The sequence below is a fragment of the Mauremys mutica genome, chromosome 8, assembly GCF_020497125.1.
Source record: "Mauremys mutica isolate MM-2020 ecotype Southern chromosome 8, ASM2049712v1, whole genome shotgun sequence".
Lineage (NCBI taxonomy): Eukaryota > Metazoa > Chordata > Testudines > Geoemydidae > Mauremys > Mauremys mutica.
This window is the reverse complement of record NC_059079.1, coordinates 20,666,289-20,686,545: the sequence shown is the minus strand read 5'-3', so window position 1 is coordinate 20,686,545 and position 20,257 is coordinate 20,666,289. Positions and strand designations below refer to the sequence as shown.

Below are 20,257 nucleotides of genomic sequence, written 5' to 3'. Positions count from 1 at the left end.
GGGCGGGGGGGTGGACTTTTGCTCCTTTGTTCAGACCTGGGCTAGGTGTAGGGGGCGCTGCCCAAGAATGCAAGACCTGAAGTGGCCACATAGCTGAGCATGTGAGTCATGCTTGTGACTTAGAACTAGCCCAGACATGTCTGTGCCACATGAAGTCTGCTTTCAGTCTCCTCTCCTCCCCTGTAAGAAGGAGAACCAATCAAAGTTACTGGCGGGAAGCTGCCCAGGTTTGCCTTTATAAACAGACATTTTCTAAACAGACTTCAGAAAGAAAGATTCCTGCATTGCTGCCTGGTCTGATCAGCCAGGAGTTCTGGGGGGTCCTTTCTCCGCTCTCGTTTTATTTTTGAGCGTACCCCCGTTTTTAAACTCCCCTCCCACGAACAACGAATTTTGCCTGGAGATCTCCTGAGTATTGTGAGCGAATTGAGTCCTCTGATGCTGAAACTACTGTACCTGCTTCTGCCTTTGCTGCTGTCCTGGGGATTGGTAAGAACTCCCTCTTGCAGACCTCCCCTGTCCTAGCTGCTGACTTTCTTTCCCCAACAGACAGATCCAAGTTAACTCCTTGGTCTGTATCTGTAATCTACTTCTAGCTGCAGCCACCACTGGGCACACACACCACTCTGCCCTTTGAAACTACCCCTAGCATAAGGTGCACCCATTAGGTTAGGTTTAGCATTATACTCTGTAAGTTAGGCTTAGAGAATTGTTGCATTGTAATTTCATTTTGCATAGCTGTGGTTAAGTTAGGTTTAGCATTATACTCTGTAAGTTAGGCTTAGAGAATTGTTGCATTGTGTTTTGTTACTTGCTAATTTGTGTAGTCTTGGTTAAGTTAGATCATAGATAAGATTTTGCTGTGTTTTGTATAATTGTGGTTAAGTTTGTCTTCCCACTGCAAACACCCCCCCCGCCCCCGAGCTTCTCTGTGTCCCTCTGACTTCTTACAGTCTCTCTGTTCTCTGTGTCTCTCTTTTAAATCTCCCTCTGCTCCACCACGTGCTCCTCTTCCCCACATCCCAATCTAGCATAAAACCCCATTGGTTACTTTTTCCTCTCTGATACACCCCACATTCTACATTTACACCACTGTGACACATTTTTACCTAAAATTGTTTGTTGTTTAACATATTTTTCCATAACTGTGAGTTGGTTATATGCTGCTGTGACACACCTTTTTACATAGAAATTGTTAGCTACCTGTTACTTTTATACTTCAGTGTTAATTGTTTACCAACTGTATTGTACCCCACTGTATTGTACCCCACTATTGAAACCCCCTGTACTGTTCACCAAAAGAAACCCCTCCCCAATTGTCTACTTTAACAAACCCCATACCCCTCACTATTGAATTTTCCCTGTTTTTGCATTTTCTTAATAAAGTTTATTTTGCACCCCACCAGTGCAGTAATTGTCCCCCAAGTTCCCCTACCTGCTGGCAGGGACAGTTCAGAAAAGGGCAACAAAAATGATTAGGGGTATGGAACGGCTTCCGTATGAGGAGAGAGTGATAAGATTGGGACTTTTCAGCTTGGAAAAGAGATGGCTAAGGGGAGATATGATTGAGGTCTATAAAATCATGACTGGTGTAGAGAAAGTAGATAAGGAAGTGTTGTTTACTACTTCTCATAACACAAGAACTAGGGGTCACCAAATGAAGTTAATAGGCAGCAGGTTTAAAACAAATAAAAGAAAGTATTTGTTCACACAATGCACAGTCAACATGTGGAACTCCTTGCAGAGGATGCTGTGAAGACAATAACAGGGTTCAAAAAAGAACTAGATAAATTCATGGAGGATAGGTCCAGCAATGGCTATTAGCCAGGACGGCCAGGAATGGTGTCCCTAACCTCTGTTTGCCAGAAGCTGGGAGTGAGCGACAGGATGGATCACTTGACGATTACCTGCTCATTCCCTCTGGGGCACCTGGCACTGGCCACAGTTGGAAGACAGTATACAGGGCTAGATGGACCTTTGGTTTGACCCAGTAGAGCCATTCTTATGTTAATCTATATCTGCTCCCATTCATTTTTTCATAAGTGCTGCTTAAAGTCTGTATAGTTTCCTTTCTTAGTGGAAATTAGGCTTAGAATATAGTTGTACTTTCTGACAGATTCTTATACTAACCCATGGGTACATGGTGTCTTAAAGTCTGTTGCTGCAGCTCCATACATGCACAGTTATAGATTTGGATTCTTTAATCCTCTGGATTTACTAAAGAGAGACATTCCAGACTGTTCTCTAACCACTGACACCATTTTCCTCAAGATGACAGATAACAAACAGTAGGAACTCTAGAGAGAGGGTACTACATGTGTGCTTATACAAGTATTAATATCTATTAAATGCTGTTTTTTACATGTATGGTTATGTTTTCTCTAGATGATATAACTAGCCCAAATGAGGGGTCTCCTGTGACAGCCATGACTCTTCCAAGTGAGTCAAGAATTAACATTCATGCCATAACTGCATTAAAAGTATTAGAATATAGGTATGTGTTTCACAAAGGCTATCTATTTCTAGAACTATAAGAATCCTTTCTTTTACATTTCCTTTGTTTTCAGACTCTCAGTGCTAGAGCTGGTCAAAATATTTTGATGAAACATTTTTCTGCAAAAAAACATTGTTTTATCAAAACTGAAACATTTTGTGGAAATGTATCAGTTTGGACAAAAATTTCATCAAGAAGATTTCTTGGGTCAAGACAGCCAGAGAGCCAGGCACTCATCCAGAACTGCCCAGTGATTAGGACACACATCTAGGATGTGTGGGATGTCTACACTGCAATTAGACACCCATGGTTGGCTCGTGTCAGCTGACAGGCTCGTGGTGCTCAGGCTGCAGGGCTGTTTAGTTACGGTGTAGACGTTTTTGGCTCAAGCTGCAGCCTGAGTTCTGGAACTCTCCCACCTTGCAGGGTCCTAGAGCCCAGTCTCCACCCAGAGCATGGGACATCTACACTTCAGTTAAACAGCCCTTTAGCCCAAGTCTTGTGAGACTGAGCCAGCTGGCACAGGCCAGCTATGGATTTTTAATTGCAATGTAGATATACCCTGGGAGATCAAAGTTCAAGTCCCTGCTCCAAACCAGGCAGGACTTGAACCTCGATCTCCCACATCCCAGGTAAGGGCCCTAACCACCACTTTCTTGTCTATTTTGGTCTGTCTGTCTCTTGCACATAGGTTTTTTTTGTGAAAAATTCAGAAGGTTTCATTTTCGTTCCAACTGGGAATGAAAATAAATTCCAAAACCTCTAACGTTTTTGCAAGGAAGAATTCTGGTTTTCTGACCAGCCCTATATGGTGCATACCAGACATGCAGAGATCCTAAATTCTTGCACATCCTGGTATTGCTTCTGTATCTTTTTATTTTGTGTGCCCTGTAACAAGCATGGCAGAGTTTCTTTAAAGCTCACTGAAATGTTAATGCATCAGACACTTTTAGCACCTTTTATCAGATCTCAAGAGTTTTAGAAACATTAAGAAATTACCCTCCCAAAACCCCTTTGTGGTTTGTAAGGAATCTCTTCAACTACTTTTGAAATGTAAGCAATGCTTCAAAGGTTAGGTCAAGAAATGGAAAAAAAAATACCACATCCACTTGAAACTGCAGGGTGTGTGCACAATGTAATTATTGGAGCTGGAATAGGGCCAGAACAATAGGGTTAAGGCCCTTTCTCTAATGAAAAGTGCCATGGGATCTTTAATTACCACAAATGTTCAGAAATTCAGCTTTATTTCTCATCTGAAAGATGACCACTCCAGCATCAGGGACCCTGTGGCACTATACTGGGGCATTGGCTCTGAGGTAAGAGTGACACCTATGTAGACCCATTATCTTTTCCTCTGGCACTTACATGTTTGAGGTATTGATTTGGCCCAAGACTGTGCATCTTCTAAGATCTGACAACAGATCAGGATCACAGCATGAGGTGATAAAATTGCCTATGCACGAGGTACCATGGCACCATGTTCTGATAGCCTTCTGATTAAGAGGAATTCAAAAACATCCACATTTCAGTAAATGTTTCTGCTGATTATCTTTCTAAAAGAGGAAGAATGTCCAGTTAATGAACAGAGAATGATTGACATGTTCATGTTACTCTGCTAAATAAGATGCTTTTTGTTTAGTGAGAAGCGAGCAGCTGTGATTCCTGATGAAATATTTAATGCAGTCGGAAGCAATTCTGTCACTACTGTAAACTTCAGCAAGAATCAGCTGAATGAAATTCCAAAAAGGTATAGCTACTTTTTAGTAGATGTCACTCCACATCCTAATGATTCTTTTCTCTCCTGGTCAATCAGCAATATATTAAAACGTGTTTTTGACCTTGCTGCCAAGAATATTTACTCCATATCTTAATTTCTACTTCAAGACGTATTTTATGTTATGATGCTATGAATAAGACAATTGCACCTTTTCTTAAAAAGGACTTTGCTTATTCCGAGTAGTGTGCAGGTATCTTACATAGATGCTAATTGTAAGTGAAAGAAACCTAGCTAGGAGAAGAGATGGCTGAGTAATACTTTCATTACACACATGCATGAATGTGTGTGTGTGTTTTTATTTTTTTGCTCTGCTAAGAGTTGTTGAAACAAATGAGGGGATACTTCATTGACACCTCACATAATAAAAATGCAGTACAGCCAGTTGACCGGTTTGGTGAATCTGTAGGATTGTTCATTGTTCTCACCACAAAGTGGTTCACCTTTTCCTATCCAAAGAAATAATTTGTGTGGATCCACTGCTTTGAGAGCTGACAGCTGTGTGCTATAGATGAGGTCCAACTTAAAATGCAACTTTTCCAGGTACTTCAGTTTAGTGCAAGCATAAATAATTTTCAACATTTTCCCCCGTCACTGAGAGTCTGGAAGACTCTCCAAGCATAAAGCCCCTAGTACTGTAGCTTTAGATATTATTGGACTTCATTCTACCTCAATGGAAGTCCATGGAAAGTGTCGCAATAACTTTAGTGGGAGCAAAACAGTCTTATTTGTAAAGCACTTAAGAGTGTGCTGTACTAGATAAAAAGGAAGACATGATCCCTGCCCCAAGGAGCTTACAGATTAAATAGACAACACAGGAATGCGCTTAATTCTAATTTATTTAATAGCACAGTGATATCTTTTTTACAACGAGTTACTATTTGTGGGCCTCAAGAAAGAAGTGAGTTTTCAGGAGGGATTCCGATGCTGAACAGGAGGGCTGAGAGCTACTGAAACTGATTCCCCTATCTGGCACAATAGCCTTGTGGCTCAAGATAGGAGCCACGGATCAGAACTGCCAAGCCACCATCCATGCAGTGAGACAGAGATGAAGAGTCAGAAAGAAAGCCCTCCCAGGGGAAGGAGAAGCCACAATCCTGATTAGGGCCTCTAGGGGCTACAGTAAAATAAAAAATATTATCTGGTAAGAGGAACCCCCATCCTTGTGTTCTGACAAGCAGAGTATATAAGCTGCAGTGCCTAGACACGCACAAATGTGAACGAAATAACAGTCACTCTTGGTTCTATATGTTAGCTAGTTTCTTGCTGTTTTACGGTATTTTGCATCCATACCACAGTTTTGATCTTGCAGTCCTTATTCAAACAAAACTTGTATTATCTTAAATGGGAGTCTCACTTGAGTAGAAGCTCTAGAATTGAGCCCTGCATAAATGCTTATAAACTCTTCTGGGAAGGGACCATCTCTTCATATGTTTGTACAGCCCTAGCTCAATAAGGCTGTGATCCTAACGGGGGTCTCTAAGCAACATTGTAATATAAATATGTAATAATCATATATGCCTGCATGTCTAGACATAGACCTGTTATTTATTTGTATTGTAATAGTGCCCAGCAGCCCTTATAATGGACCAGGACTCCATTGTACTAGGGACTGAACAAAAACAAATACAACTGAGAGGGACAGCCAGTTTGTTCTATTTCCTAAATGAAAATATCTCTTCAATGCAGGTGTATTCCTAGAATTCTATAGAAAAATCAGTTTATTAAACCAGTGTGTGTGTAAACAGCCCCATTTGTTTAGTCACTGTATTAAAGACTGGGGGAGGAAGGTGTAGGTGAACCGTGTATGTGAATAGCTGCTTGACAGGAAGGAATTTCAGGAGAAATCACAATTTGGAAAGAGGAGTACTCTGTGTGTTAATTACCTCCCGCAATGGTTAAAGTAAAGCCTTAATCTGAGGGATTTCAATTAACTTCATGAACTTCCAAATAGTTCACATCGGAGTGTCTCAAAATTATCTCAGTACACTGCTTACCAGAGCAACAAATACAATGTTCTCTGTAATTCACAATAGTGATACAATGAAATAGAAATGAAAGACTGGAATTTAATTTCAGCATTGAAAGAAGCTATTGCATTTCATTGTGGCTAATAAGAAGAGTGACTCTTCGGTGCCTTTTTAGTAAAACAGAATTTACAGTGTGGAAGTTAACAGTGAAGGTCCAGTCCGTTTTTGCTATAGCTTTCTGAAATATTTTGTTTGCTGACTGAGGGCAACCTCAGAAAGTTAACTGTGGGCTTTTGTCTTGGCATTAAAATATAAGCCTCAAGGACAGTCAGCTTTCATAAGTGCATCTCCCATTATTTTCTTCCTGCCAACATGGCCACTGAAATCCCAAAGAGCACAGAAAATACCTGACTTGTAAATGAAAGTCCCATAACAAGGAAGCCGGTTTTTATAAATTACACAATAAAAAGGGAGATGTTTTACTCATGTAATAAACTTTATTTGTAATGGGTTGCAGGATTGTGGAGCTGAAAGAATCAGTCTGTGATGTCAATCTTGGCTTCAATAAACTCTCTTCCATTTCCTTGGAGCTCTGTGTACTTCATAAATTGACACACTTGGATATCAGGTTTGTGATGTTTTGCTGGATTCCTTTTAGAGTAATTTCTTTTAATGCCATTTTAAACCATCCGTTGGTACAGTATTGCAGTACTGAAATCTTTCATTTTCCTAATTGTTTCTATGATGGTTGAACAGTTCGCAGGCTTGGAGTTGGATGGTGATCAGGTGGCCTAGAGCTAACCATTGAAAACTGATCAAGTGGACAAGCCTTAAGTAAATAAGACATGAACTGACTGAAATGCTCTGCATCAGGGTTGTAAAGGCTGTCATGGAGTTTAAGTGACTCTGAGAAAAGAGCCTTCAGGGCAGTTGTGACGGCAGTGCCAAACAGTTATGCTCTCTGAGAATTACTCCTGGGACAATTCTGCGGGACTGTGTGCCCGCAGAAAACACCCCTCCTGCAGAAAACAGCAGGGAAGCAAAGGGAAGCTGTGTGGGGGCACGACCATGGGCACAGTTTTGGCAGGGTATTGACCCCCCCCCCCAACAGAGGCGAGGCGTTGGGGAACACAGGGTTACATGCCACTGGCCCTCCTTCCCCCATTTCTGCAAGCGCAGAGCTGCCCAGCTGAAGGAGGCTGTGTGGGCTCTGACTCTGCAGCTGAACGCTGCCTTCTGGGTCCTAGTGCCAGTCAAACTCCTTTCGAGGAGCCTTCCTCTTCTCTGTGCAACAGTGAGTGCCCATGGTGGGGTGGGGAAAATGAGGGAAGGGGGGTGAGAGGGTGGAGGGGAAGAGGCAGTGGGGAAGTGTGCGGGGGTGGAATAGGGCAGGGGGAGGGGAATGTGGGAGTGAGGCACAGGTGCTGGAACTAGAGGTGCTGGGTGCTGGCTTGAAGTGGTTTCCATTATATACAGGTTCGATGGCTTGGTTCAATGACTCTCAGCACCCCCACTATACAAATTGTTCCAGCACCCCTGGAGTGAGGGGGGGAGGATGAGGCATGGGGTATTGGGGGCGGGAGATGAGATGGGGAAGAAAAGGTGATAGGGAAATCACAGGGGGAAGCGGGAGCCCAGCATGCAGTGTTCCCTGGGCAGCAGCTGGGGCTCCCCCGTTAAGCAGGCCCATCGAACCCTCAGTCTGACAAGCCCTACCCCCACCGGAACCCCCCTGACAAGCCCCCCACATCCAGCCCACTGAGCCTCAACCAGCTACACCTGGGCCCCCAGCACGCAGATTCCCCCACACCGACACCACCCCCACCGAGTCCCATCTTCCCACACCCAGACCCCCCTGCTGAGCCCCAGCCACCTTCACCTGGATCCCTTGCAGAGTGCCATTGCCCCTGCACCCAGAACCCCTCCTTCCAATAAGCCCCTGTGCATCCAGATCTCCCACCCAGAAACTTGTCACCCCACACCTGGATCCCCCCCATACTAAGCCCCTCCACCCTTGGATCCTGCTGGGCTGAGCCTGCCTGTCCACACCTGGTGCAGAGGGGCTGGGCTCTGGGGCAGCCTCACGGCCAAGTCCCTGTACCGGGGGAGGTGGGAGCTTCAGGGTGATCTCCCACCTCAGTGCAGCCAGTTGCCTGTGCTCCCCACTGCCATGCCGGAGCCACATTTATTTATTGGCAAATACAATTTGCAGAAGTTTAAAATATTGTGTGTGTGTGTGTTTTTTTTTTTGGCGCAGAATTCCCTCAGGAGTAGAGATTAATAAGCTTGGAGTGTGGCCTTGGGCAACTATATTTGTCGTGGCTTCAGTAACTTCCAGTAGGCTCCTTATTGTCATTCAGATGAATACATTTAATCTTCATAACTTCTCAGGGTGTTCATTCAAGGTGGTGGAATTGTCATTGGCACTTGTTACCAGGGTATAGTGCAAAGTGAAAAGTAGCCAGACACAGCAGCTTGCATTGGCTTAGTTACATGTAAGCCAGCTTGTTTTAATTTATGTGCTGCTGAAGAGGGAGAAGTGGGAGGAAGAGTTAGGCTGCAAGTTGCAGGGATGGGTAAGACCATGTGAGGTGGTTGATGGGGAGGGAACGAGGCTGAGTGCCCAGGAAGGGAGTGACGGCAGATTTGTTTAGTCTAAGACTGCAACATTTAATGACCCTCAGTGATTAGTCTCCCTTACTTGAGTACTGTATATGAAATGGCCCATTCCGTCTCCTCTTCTCATTTAAGCAGCTCCTGAAAACCTTTTAAGAAAGAGGGTGGGTTTGGGCAACGTCATTGTACGTATGTTCTGTGTTAGAGGTGGGGTGGGGGATGCCAGCTCTTTGCACTGAAATGTTCTCAACTGTAACTACATGTTATTTTAGTCCATAAGCTCCTTGGGTGGATCTTTGTACGTCACTCTGACCATGGTACAATGCTGGGTACACATTACAGTACTATATAAATGCAATATTGAAATTATGGCAGTGACGTGATTAAAGATTTGATTTACTTAATTCCTACTCCGTACATACTGAAAGTTATTGTCAAATGAAGGTGATGCCACATTACAAAATGTTTGGGTATGTCTTTATGATAAAATCTGTTCTCTGACTGGCAAAAACCAAATGCTAAAGAAAACAATGATTTTGATGCCCATCTGCACTAACTGTGGTTTTGGCATACCCATGAATCAGTTGACTGGTTTAGCATGTTAGTAACATCAGCTCCAGGGCAGACTAGCAAATTTTGCTTTCTGGAAAACCTTAAATTTGCTAAAGGTTAGTAAATGCTGCTTTTCTTTGTCTACAATTCAGAAATAACTTTTTGACATCTTTACCTGAGGAAATGGAAGCACTGATAAGACTGCAAATAATAAATCTTTGCTTCAATAGGTAAGTACCCTTGCAAATAGACCTATTAACATATAATGAGAATGAGGCAAAGACCATCATGTGGTAATCCTGTTTGTGTGTTTGAAGCAATGTGCACGGGAGAATAAAAATGACAATGCTTCCCCCTCCTCAATACTACTGAGTCTGTTCATATTAGGGTTCTGATTCTGCTAGTAAAGAAGTTTTTTGTTTCCAAATCACTAATGAAAACAATGGAGAATAATTTGAGATGTTAGTTACCTCGTTTCATTGTTTTTTCTATGAGAAAAACACCTTGTCCTGCTTTCCCAGCCTCAGTAAGAACTTTAAATGTTCAAAGCATTCTGCAAATATGTTAACTAAGGAACTGGGTTGCACTGCATGTCTTATTAAGCAGGTGCAAGTGTTCTATGATTCCATCTGCTGATAATTAACACAGGAATATTCTGTCACTGATGCTGGGAGGGGGGCACCTGATAGGAAAAATACTCTGTACTTGTGATTTATTTTATTTTTTTTAAAAAAGGATGTCTGTGGGTATTTTTGAGGGTTTCCTGCCGGTCACTGGCTTCATCCTGTTTCCGTCATAGACATTTGTTGTAAAATCTTGGCCCTACTGAAGTCAATGGAGGTTTTGACATTGAATTCAATAGGGCCAGAATTTCACTCTTCATATTTTACGAGCAACAAAGAGTTTACAGACCTGGGCTATCGACCAAAGCCTTTCACTTTCTTGACTTGTAATGAGCTTGCATCTCCCACTTTTAGTTAGTGGTGGCTCATGGTTTTAGGAAGAAACTACTTTATCATGATTTGGAGCAGGCTTGAACATTTGGCACCATTGCCAAGCAGAGCTTTTCAGGGCAAACTGCTTCTTACCAAAGTGTAAACACAAACTCCTGCCTAGCTTGTTGTCTGTTTGGAGGAAACAATGCGTGAAAGTATAGATTTTGATTCCTTTCTTCCTTTTGCAAATGGCATTGCTTGGTGCTGGTTAGTTTCATATAATTTTCAGCCCATTTAAAAGAGGATCAGTTTTACAAGAAAATATAAATTGTCCCTTGTGCCTGTTCCAGGTTTTTTCATTGAAACCATATGTCAGTTTGCTTGAATGTATCAAAGTCAGCACTTTGCTGGATCAGGCCCTATGTGAACAGTGGATAAGGGAACTTTCTTCAGTAGCAGATACATTCCCGGTACTAGGCTGTGATTCATAGAGATGCTAGCTTTCTCTGCCTATGCTGGTGCCAATTGGGGCCAAACTTTAAAAATAGTTTACAAAGCACAATGGGATTTATCGGCATACACTCTTCTGCATGCACCATATGGTGCTTATTTTTCAAAGAACTTATTGCTGCAGCAAATAACTGGTGCTTGCAGGGAGCAATATATGTCACTGGTTTCCTGAGGCATAGTTGTTGTTTAGTAATAATCAGAGCTAGTTATGTATTTATAACAGAGATTTAAATAGATTCTGATTGATATTTATTCTCTTTCTAATTCCCATCTCATTTGGATGCTGCAGAGAATGGCAGGCCCCTCCTGTCTTCGCTAGTGATTCCTTCCTCCAGGCAGCAACACGTGTGGCTAAACCCAGTGTGGCTGGCTCCATTGCTCCAATCGAGCCTGCCCCTGCCTCTCAAAAGCTATGCTTAAAGTTTTTTAAAGAACAGTCTCTCCCAAAGCACTCCCCTTGTCTCTGGCCACCCTGGCTGCAGCAAGACTCTTGAAAATGTTGCCATTAAAAGAGCAGAATAAAAACTGAGTGGGAAGAAAGAGAGGCGCTCCTCCCGCCCCCCCAAAAACCCCACCCCCATTGTGAACTCTGATTAGATCTGTAACATCTCAGTGTTTTTCCAACAAGAAAAAAATTAATAGAATTCTGTGGGGTGGAAGTAATTTTCCTTCCTCTAAGACAATCAGTGCACATTCTGTTTAACACAGGATTGTTTTAATTGCGTTTTTTGGGGTTTTTTTAAATGACTAGGTGAAGATCCGTTTTGTTTTTAAGCAGTATTGAAGGTTCTTCCTGTATTAATATTTAAAAGGAAAACACTCTTTTTGGAACCAAATCTTGCCTGTGTCTTAATTAATGAAAACAAGCCGTGAAAATGGGGGGGTGATTTAGTTTTTTTTGCCAAATCACTGGGTGCTATGCATTATGCTAGAAATACAGCTGTTAGTATTTAGCAGAATCTATAAATAGTTTGTAAATAAGTATTTCTGAAACATTTTTAAATTGTGTGGTGCAGTAGTGTTTCAGAGCTGCATTAGTCAGCTGTCACGTTAAGGGAGCAGTGGGCGGATAAAATGCTGGATGATTACAAGTAACAAAGCTTCTACTTAATTTCTTTGTGCTATGGACCATAAACATGGTGTCTGTAAATGAAGGGCTCTTGTTTTAATATATAAAGTGGTCATAAGTATAGTGGGATTTGGGGTGGGGGGGTTGGTATCTGAATGGTGACAATTTTTTCATGGGTATAAAACAAGCAGGATTAAGCTTGGGGAATGTAATGAATGTGTTTACAGGAACTTAGCTCAGACTGTAGGAGGAATGTGTCTGGCTGACATCATTGCTATGCTCAGTTTTACAAAACGAGTGCTGCTGGCCTTTTGTTCTCTGAGCAGTCGTCATACAAATTACATTCTGCTTTTATGTTTGTGAAGTAGACTAATCAGTATTACTGCCACCCTCCCAAAAATGCATGTTTAAAATGTACCTTTAATGAGTGATTATTATTAAACAAATTCAATTAAATCTAGTCTTTCACCTCACTATTATCTGTTTTGTTACCCATTTTGTATATCTGTGTTTCTGATTTGATTCCTTAAGTTAATTTATTTTCATTTTTTGGTAGGTTTAAAATATTTCCCAATGTTCTTTATCGCATCCCAACACTTGAAACTATCCTACTCAGTAACAATCAGGTTGGATCCATAGACCCTCTGCAAATAAGGAAGATGGACAAGCTTGGCACCTTAGACCTTCAGAATAATGACCTCCTTCAAGTGCCACCAGAACTTGGAAACTGCGTAAATCTTAGGTGACTCTTTTTTTTTTTTTAATACTGCACAGTAACGTGGTTTTGATAACTGTTTTTTAGGCCTTTTTTTAGTCACAGGAAAATGGTAGAGTAACAGTGTACTTGTGTGTTGGTCTAAATTCATAAAATGCCTGACCTCTAGTCATCAGCTATGAAGCAGCTGCAATTTTTTTCATAGTTTCTCAAGACTAATTGAGAATAGAGGACATTTTTGGTTCATGATTTAATTTATCTATTTATTAAACAAACAGAAAATTATATTTTGCATTAGAGGCTAACTCACATTACAGAGGGGTACTTGAATGTGGAGTTTGGCCTTGAGCATCAAACTTGGAGTTAGTCCAACTTAATAAACCCACAATTTTGGAAAATTTAGAATTAAGCTGCTGGTCTGCTCTTAACTTGCCTTATCTTTACTTACTTCAGGGATTGTTCATAACAGAGGATTGTCCTCAGACTCATGTATAGTTCCCCATTTATTGACATTTGTCTCTTGGCCATTTGTCAAAGGCAATTTGTTAAAAGACTTAACAGTAGGCTGCCCAAAGATTCTGGTATTTAATATATTGATCAGTGATCAGGAAGGGGCGGGTTAGTAAAGTGTCATCATTTGCAAAGGACACAGTATTTAGATTAGATAATTGGAAAAGCCACTGAGGAATTTCATAACAAAGATAGGGGAATGGGCAATGTGATGGCAGATGAATACAGTGGTGACATCTGTATGATAACCCATATTGGAAAGAATAATTTGAACTCCTCAACTACATTCATCTGGACCCACGGGAAGGAGACTCTGGAAGAATTCCACCACGATTTCAACAGCGTCCACCCCACCATCAACCTCAGCTTGGACCAATCTACACGAGAGGTCCACTTTCTAGACACCACAGTACAAATAAGTGTTGGTCACGTTACCACCCTATACCGAAAACCCACCGACCGCTATGCCTATCTTCATGCCTCCTGTTCCACCCCGGACACGCCACACGATCCATCGTCTACAGCCAAGCGCTGAGGTACAACCGCATCTGCTCCAACCCCTCAGACAGAAACCAACACCTACAAGATCTTCACCAAGCATTCTCAAAACTACAGTATCCGCACAAGGAAATAAGGAAACAAATCAACAGAGCCAGACGTGTACCCAGAAGACTCCTGCTACAAGATAAGCCTAAGAAAGAAACCAACAGAACTCCACTGGCCATCACCTACAGTCCTCAGCTTAAACTCTCCAACGCATCATCAGTGATCTACAACCCATCCTGGACAATGATCCCTTGCTTTCACAGACCCTTGGAGGCAGGCCAGTCCTTGCCCACAGACAACCTGCCAACCTTAAGCATATTCTCACCAGCAACCACACACCGCACCATAACAACTCTAACTCAGGCACCAATCCATGCAACAAACCTTGATGTCAACTCTGCCCACATATCTACACCAGCAACAGGACTGAACCAGATCAACTACAACATCACCGGTTCATTCACCTGTACGTCCACCAATGTTATATATGCCATCATGTGCCAGCAATGCCCCTCTGCTATGTACATTGGCCAGACTGGACAGTCACTACGTAAAAGGATCTATGGACACAAGTCAGATATTAGGAATGGCAATATACAAAAACCTGTAGGAGAACACTTCAGCCTCCCTGGCCACACAATAGCAGATGTAAAGGTAGCCATCTTACAGCAAAAAAAACTTCAGGACCAGACTCCAAAGAGAAACTGCTGAGCTTCAGTTCATTTGCAAATTTGACACCATCAGCTCAGGATTAAACTGGCTAGCCAATGACAAAAGCAGTTCCTCCTCCCTTGGTGTTCACACCTCAACTGCTAGCAGAGGACCTCACCCTCCCTGATTGAACTAACCTCGTTATCTCCAGACTGATTTTTGCCTGCATAATTATACCTGCCTCTGGAAATTTCCATTACATGCGTCTGGCAAAGTGGGTATTCACCCACGAAAGCTTATGCTCCAGTACATCTGTTAGTCTTAAAGGTGCCACAGGACTCGCTGTTGCTAAATTACTTTGCGCATTCAGGAGAAAGATCTGGATATAGTTGTATACGCGCCATGAAAATCTCTGCTCGGTATGCTTCAGGAGTGTTTAATAATAAAAAAAAAAACACAAAATGTTTGGGTGCATAAAGAATGTGATAGAAAATAACACTGAAAAATTATATGGGCACTTTATAAATTAATTTTAGGGCCTCACCTGGCATACTCTGTTCAGTCCTGCTTGTTCAATCTCAGTGTTTATCTAGAGACAAGTGGTTCAGAGATGGGGATTGCAAATTATTAGAGGCATAACAAGACTTCCTCATGAGGAGAGAATGAAAGATTTGGGACTGTTCTGGTTTAGAGAAGAGAGATTTAAAAAAAAAAGTCAAAAAATGATTGTTACAGAGAAGGTAAATTGAGAGCAAATATGTCCTTTTTTTTTTCCCCCACACTACAAGATTGCAGAGAGGGTTGATGAAAGTGGAAGGTAACAAATTTACATTGATAAAAGGAAATGTGTGTACACACTAGAGCTGCTCAGGAATTTTTCTATAGAACAGTTTTTGTCAGAAAATGCCAGTTAGTTGAAACCAAAGCTTTTCCTGGGAAAGGATGGTTTCAATGCAACTTGCATTAGGAAGGTTTCTTAGGTCCACGGTGGGGGAAGTGTGAGAGAGAGGCCAGTGGTTAGACCACTCAGCTGGGATGGAGGGTACATGCCTGGTAGTGGGTCTCCTCCCTGCCAGGTGAGTGCTTTAACTCCTGGTTAGATTCAATAGATAGCCATTTTGAGAATATAAACTCTCAAGCTTCAGGGAATAATCCAACTGCTACATGAAAGAGTTTGAATAGAAAGTTGCCCTAGGGGCTGGTCATACCACTGTGATGTACTGGTGTTGACAAAGGCAAGATACTAGACTAAATGGGTCTCTGGCTGGCAATTCCTGTGTTTCTTTTTGCAATTCATTAAATAACATTTATTTTTTAAAATTAAGGCTTTGAAGTCATATAGGGACAAATAACCACTCTTCTGCCTACCACTAGCTTTACCAATTTAAACCATTTTTGTGAATGAAATGGAAATCTCAAGTGGGCAGACAGCTTGTATACCAAGCTTCAGTTCAGCATAGTTAAAAATGGGCAAGTTATGAACCCTAGCACTGCTTTTTCCAATAGAAATAGCAGTTGTTCTCTTACCATAGTGGCATAAGTGAGAACCACCTGCTGCACAACTGATTTGGCTTGCGAAGAGGTGCTGAGTCACCCACATTTCTCAGAGTAAACAGCATGCTTGTTTTTCTGACTGAGGAGTTTACAAGTGACTTTGTTTTAGATTTATTGGATAATCACATTTTCAAGAACATGGGCGAGGAGACTTTTGCAGACTTACGGAGTGTAGTTTTCTTGTGAACTCTAAAACTAGCCTCTGTAGCACTGGCAAATGCTGTTCATGAGTAGAATTTTAATGTGTTAGTTAATACAACAAAACAGCATCTTTTCCCCCCTATTTAGACAGGGCCTAAGGGTCTGACTAGTTCAGCAAAACACAGATCCTAGGTGATAAGGAAGACTTGAAGGGAACATATGGGAATGTGCTCTGGTGACAGGACTTGTGCTTACCTGAGAGCCTGTGTAAAACAACTGAGTTGGGAAAAGGTAAAGTTGCCATTTAGCATAGCTCAGTGCTACAACCAGTTATTCCCATTGATTTTATCATTTATTTTTATAAGCGCTTCCCTCCCCTCCCCCAGCCAGGGGTTTTACTGAAAAAGTATTTCCCCTAAATGTACAGTAGTACAGTATTGCAGGGCACATGTATATTATGCACACAAAACTATCCATCAGTACATCGCTGTTGTCATACTGTTAGCACTTGAATTAGGCCAATATGAAATCGAGTAGCAGAAATTCATAATACAGTGTTACTATTCATCTTTAAGCAGGATTCTTTTATTTTTCTAAAGAGCCATAAGTGTGCATGATGTATGAATGTGCTGGCACAAGCAAAAGCACTGACAATATTAATTTTTATTTCTATACTTCCCCAGGACACTTCTGCTAGAAGGAAATCCATTCCGCACCCCTCGAGGAGCCATTTTGGCAAAAGGAACAGCAACTGTACTAGAATACCTAAGAAGTCGAATTCCTACTTGATCAGAGTACACTTATTTTTTTGTTAGGCTTATGGATCAAAATACAAGCAAGATTTTTACCATCAGAAACCCAAAGGCCATACACCAGTCTGACTTCCTTCCTGTTTGTCAACTATTGATTAAGCTGGCCTGTGCCATAAAGCATTTTTTATAATACTGCTTTTATTCTGTTGGAAAAAAATGCCCATCCATAAAATCTCAGATCTTCTTCCAGAGTTGCATAGATCAACATTTCAATTGAAAATAGCACAATGCTAATTGTCTTTATTTGTAATGCAGTGATTTCAATGGATACGACCACTAACAATGACAATTTTTTCTATAGTTCAGTTTAAAAAAAAACTTTTTATGAATTAATTTTAGGAACACTAAAGGGGTTGCATAAAAAGTAAACTTTCTGATGTTCTTAGGTTTGTATTGTCCATAGCTGTGTGGGACCAAATGCTTTATAGCAGGTGACTTCTTAATCAAATAGGTAAGTGTTTCACACTGTCTGCCTCCTGTTAAATGCCTGAAACCTTAAATTACACACCAATGCTATAATAATGGTAAGGATACAGTATGTGCTACAAAGAGTGTGAAGAATGTTTACAAAAGTGATTGAATTCTACTTGTTTGACTAGTAATGAATAAATGTTTCCTGTTGGGTGTAAACTATTACCTTTGTTTAGTTTAATGTACCAGTCAAACTCTCTAGCTCAATAACATTAATATGTGCTTGCCATATTACATACAAATGTGTTGATGCATCTTAAGGTGCCATTTCCAGGATGAATAACACTGGTGATAAATTTGTTGGGGGAATGGGTGTGTCAGATCTGAACTGCGATGCAAATGTATATACATTGCTCTTTGTTGCATGTAAAAGCCTAAAAAATTGTAGCCTGAATCAAAATTGAGCCCATGGTGGTTTGCATTGACTGTTCTTTGAGCACTTCACTTCCAAACGGTATTGAAGACTGACAGCTGCCCTGTTTTTAAGGCTATATTTTCAAGGGAATTCAGTATTGTACTGAAGGTCAGATGGCTTTTAATTCTTACAGACTAAACTACAGTACATACATTAGGAATGGGTGAACATCTCCACCTACCTTGGCTTGCAAAAGTAATTTTTAACAAGCCTTTTTCTTCTGAGTGCAACCCATTTTCCCCATCTTCCTGATTGAACTTAAAAGAAAATGAGGTCTTGTACCTAAAGAGAATCCTGTGCTAATTATTAGGAATAGAAAAGCGACCTCTTGCCACATTCACTCTGCTCATGCCATTAGAAGACAGCTGAAGTGGATATTATGTATGGTGTGTATAAACTATGCTTTCATTCAACACTTTTCTCTTTCTCCATTCCCCATCTCCTATCCAACAGCAAAATTAAAAAACAATTCCAATTAAACTTTCAACCCAATGATGGTTGAGTGGGTCCAAAATTAAGACAAAATAAATACACCCATCCCTAATGTCTTACATTTAATGAGCACCTTTCATCATAAACTATCACAATACATGCAACAGCACTGAAATGTAACCCCCTCTGGGGAGGGAGGACAGCAAACAGCTGGCACATAATACTACATAGCAATAGGAAAGGACAAGGAGGTTGAGCATTTGAGTAGATGTGTTACTGTTTTAAGACACAGCCCCATGCAAAACAAAAAACAAATAGCCTTCCCACATAAATACATTGCAAATAGTTGAAGGCCAAAGTTGCCTCTTTGAATGAATGGTACCCAGCATTTTATAGCTCTTTCAAGTCTAACATTTAGATTACTGAGACACTCTTTCCAGCTTCTATACAAAGCACATTCTATATAGACACTGAATTTTAGACCTTCAGGTGCTGTAGCTTTTCTTCAACCAGTTGTGATAATTTTACAGTAGAACCTTAGACTTTCAAACACTTTGGAAATGGAGGTTGTATGTAACTCTGAACAAACATTATGGTGGTTCTTTCAAAAGTTTATCACTAACCATTGAGTTAATACAGTTTGAAATTTTACTATACAAAAGAAAAATAAAACATTAAATGGCAGTTGAAAAGGAACTAGACAGAGACCAACAGCAGTACAATTAATTACCTTGGGATAATTGATATCCCTTCTTTATATTAAAAGATGACAAAAGTTTGTTACAATAATGTGACATTTTTATTATTTGTACAATAAAGAGACTTTTTTAATGTTATTCAAAACACTTTTTAAATACTGAAAAAGTTGGTACACCAAAGCCGAAAAATGGCTCTGCTATACACTGCACAGCATTGTTTTAGTCCCTGTATTTCTTTTATGTACAGAAAGCATCTGCAAAATGCATTCTAAACACAATATGCACCTTACCAATTAGTGTCAATACATAAAATAAAACTGGAAGGATACAACTTGCATGTGCAAATTAACTAACAAGATAATTGATTTCACTGAATCAATAGATTTAAAATATAGTTTTAAAGTACCTTTTTGCACATAAAATGAAGCAGATTTCAAGTTCTGTAAGTCCTTATACTGCAAAACCATTAAATACATTCACAATCTATGTTAAAGTAGTAAATATTTCTTCATTCAGCTTTATTTACATCAATACTGTAATTAAACTGAAAAGTACAGTTAGTCATCTGTAATATAGCAATCTTTTTAACACATACAAAAATGACTTTTTTGTATATAATTTAAGCTCAATATCACAATTATCTCAAAATATTAATTACAATACAGCCATCTCCATCATAATTAAACATGTCTTTTATAAAATGGTAAAATTTTTAATAAAGTAAGCTGTTGGTTTTGAACTGGCTACAGTACTCCCAAGTAGAAAACTTAACATAAGTCTTGGTTTTTACCATGATTTCAGAGTAAACCCACTTAGGCTAGCAAAGAGGCCTAAAAGGCCCCAATTGATAAATATCAAGCCTCTTGTGCTGCACTGTTGTGGCTTGTTGGTGGTTCTTCATTAAATGCTTTACAAGGGGACAAGTTACTACTCTATGCAATGAAATGGAGTGCATTCATATACAGAATATCTGCTTGAATTGTCTGAGGCTATTAATGCTCAGAAGGATTGCCAAAGAATTTCGAAATAAACAAGGAACTGTTTAAGTATCAAATAATACCTACTTTTGCAAAGGTGAAATTTCATTGAGGTCTGATGAACATTCAAACTGCCACTCTGAGGAAAACAAGCTCTGGTTACATTGCCTGGCCTCTGGGTGTCACTGTTGTGCTGCACACATATGGCTGTAAGGCCATTTACTAAGCATAGCAAAACGAGTCATAAAAAGGCCAACTCAATTAATATCCAATCCAAACTACTGGCCTGAAAGTTGCATCATTGCTTTTATGTTTAGCTCATATTTACAGTACAGTGAAATAAACAAATCGGTTAATAAAAAAACAAAATTTATAATTTGATTCCACTTATTTGAAATCTAAAATGGACTGGATG

General features: G+C 40.5%; 1 protein-coding gene across 1 annotated transcript in view; it reads left to right on the top strand.

Annotated features, from left to right (window-relative positions):
- LRRC40 (leucine rich repeat containing 40) overlaps nt 1-19,003 on the top strand; it is a 34,644-nt gene extending 15,641 nt beyond the window's left edge. The window contains exons 10-15 of the mRNA XM_045028365.1: nt 2,386-2,494; nt 4,134-4,241; nt 6,756-6,866; nt 9,559-9,636; nt 12,477-12,662; nt 16,721-19,003. Of these exons, the coding sequence (XP_044884300.1) occupies nt 2,386-2,494; nt 4,134-4,241; nt 6,756-6,866; nt 9,559-9,636; nt 12,477-12,662; nt 16,721-16,826 (698 nt within the window). The 3' untranslated portion in view covers nt 16,827-19,003. The remainder of the gene's footprint in view (nt 1-2,385; nt 2,495-4,133; nt 4,242-6,755; nt 6,867-9,558; nt 9,637-12,476; nt 12,663-16,720) is intronic.
- Nucleotides 19,004-20,257: the final 1,254 nt, after the last annotated feature.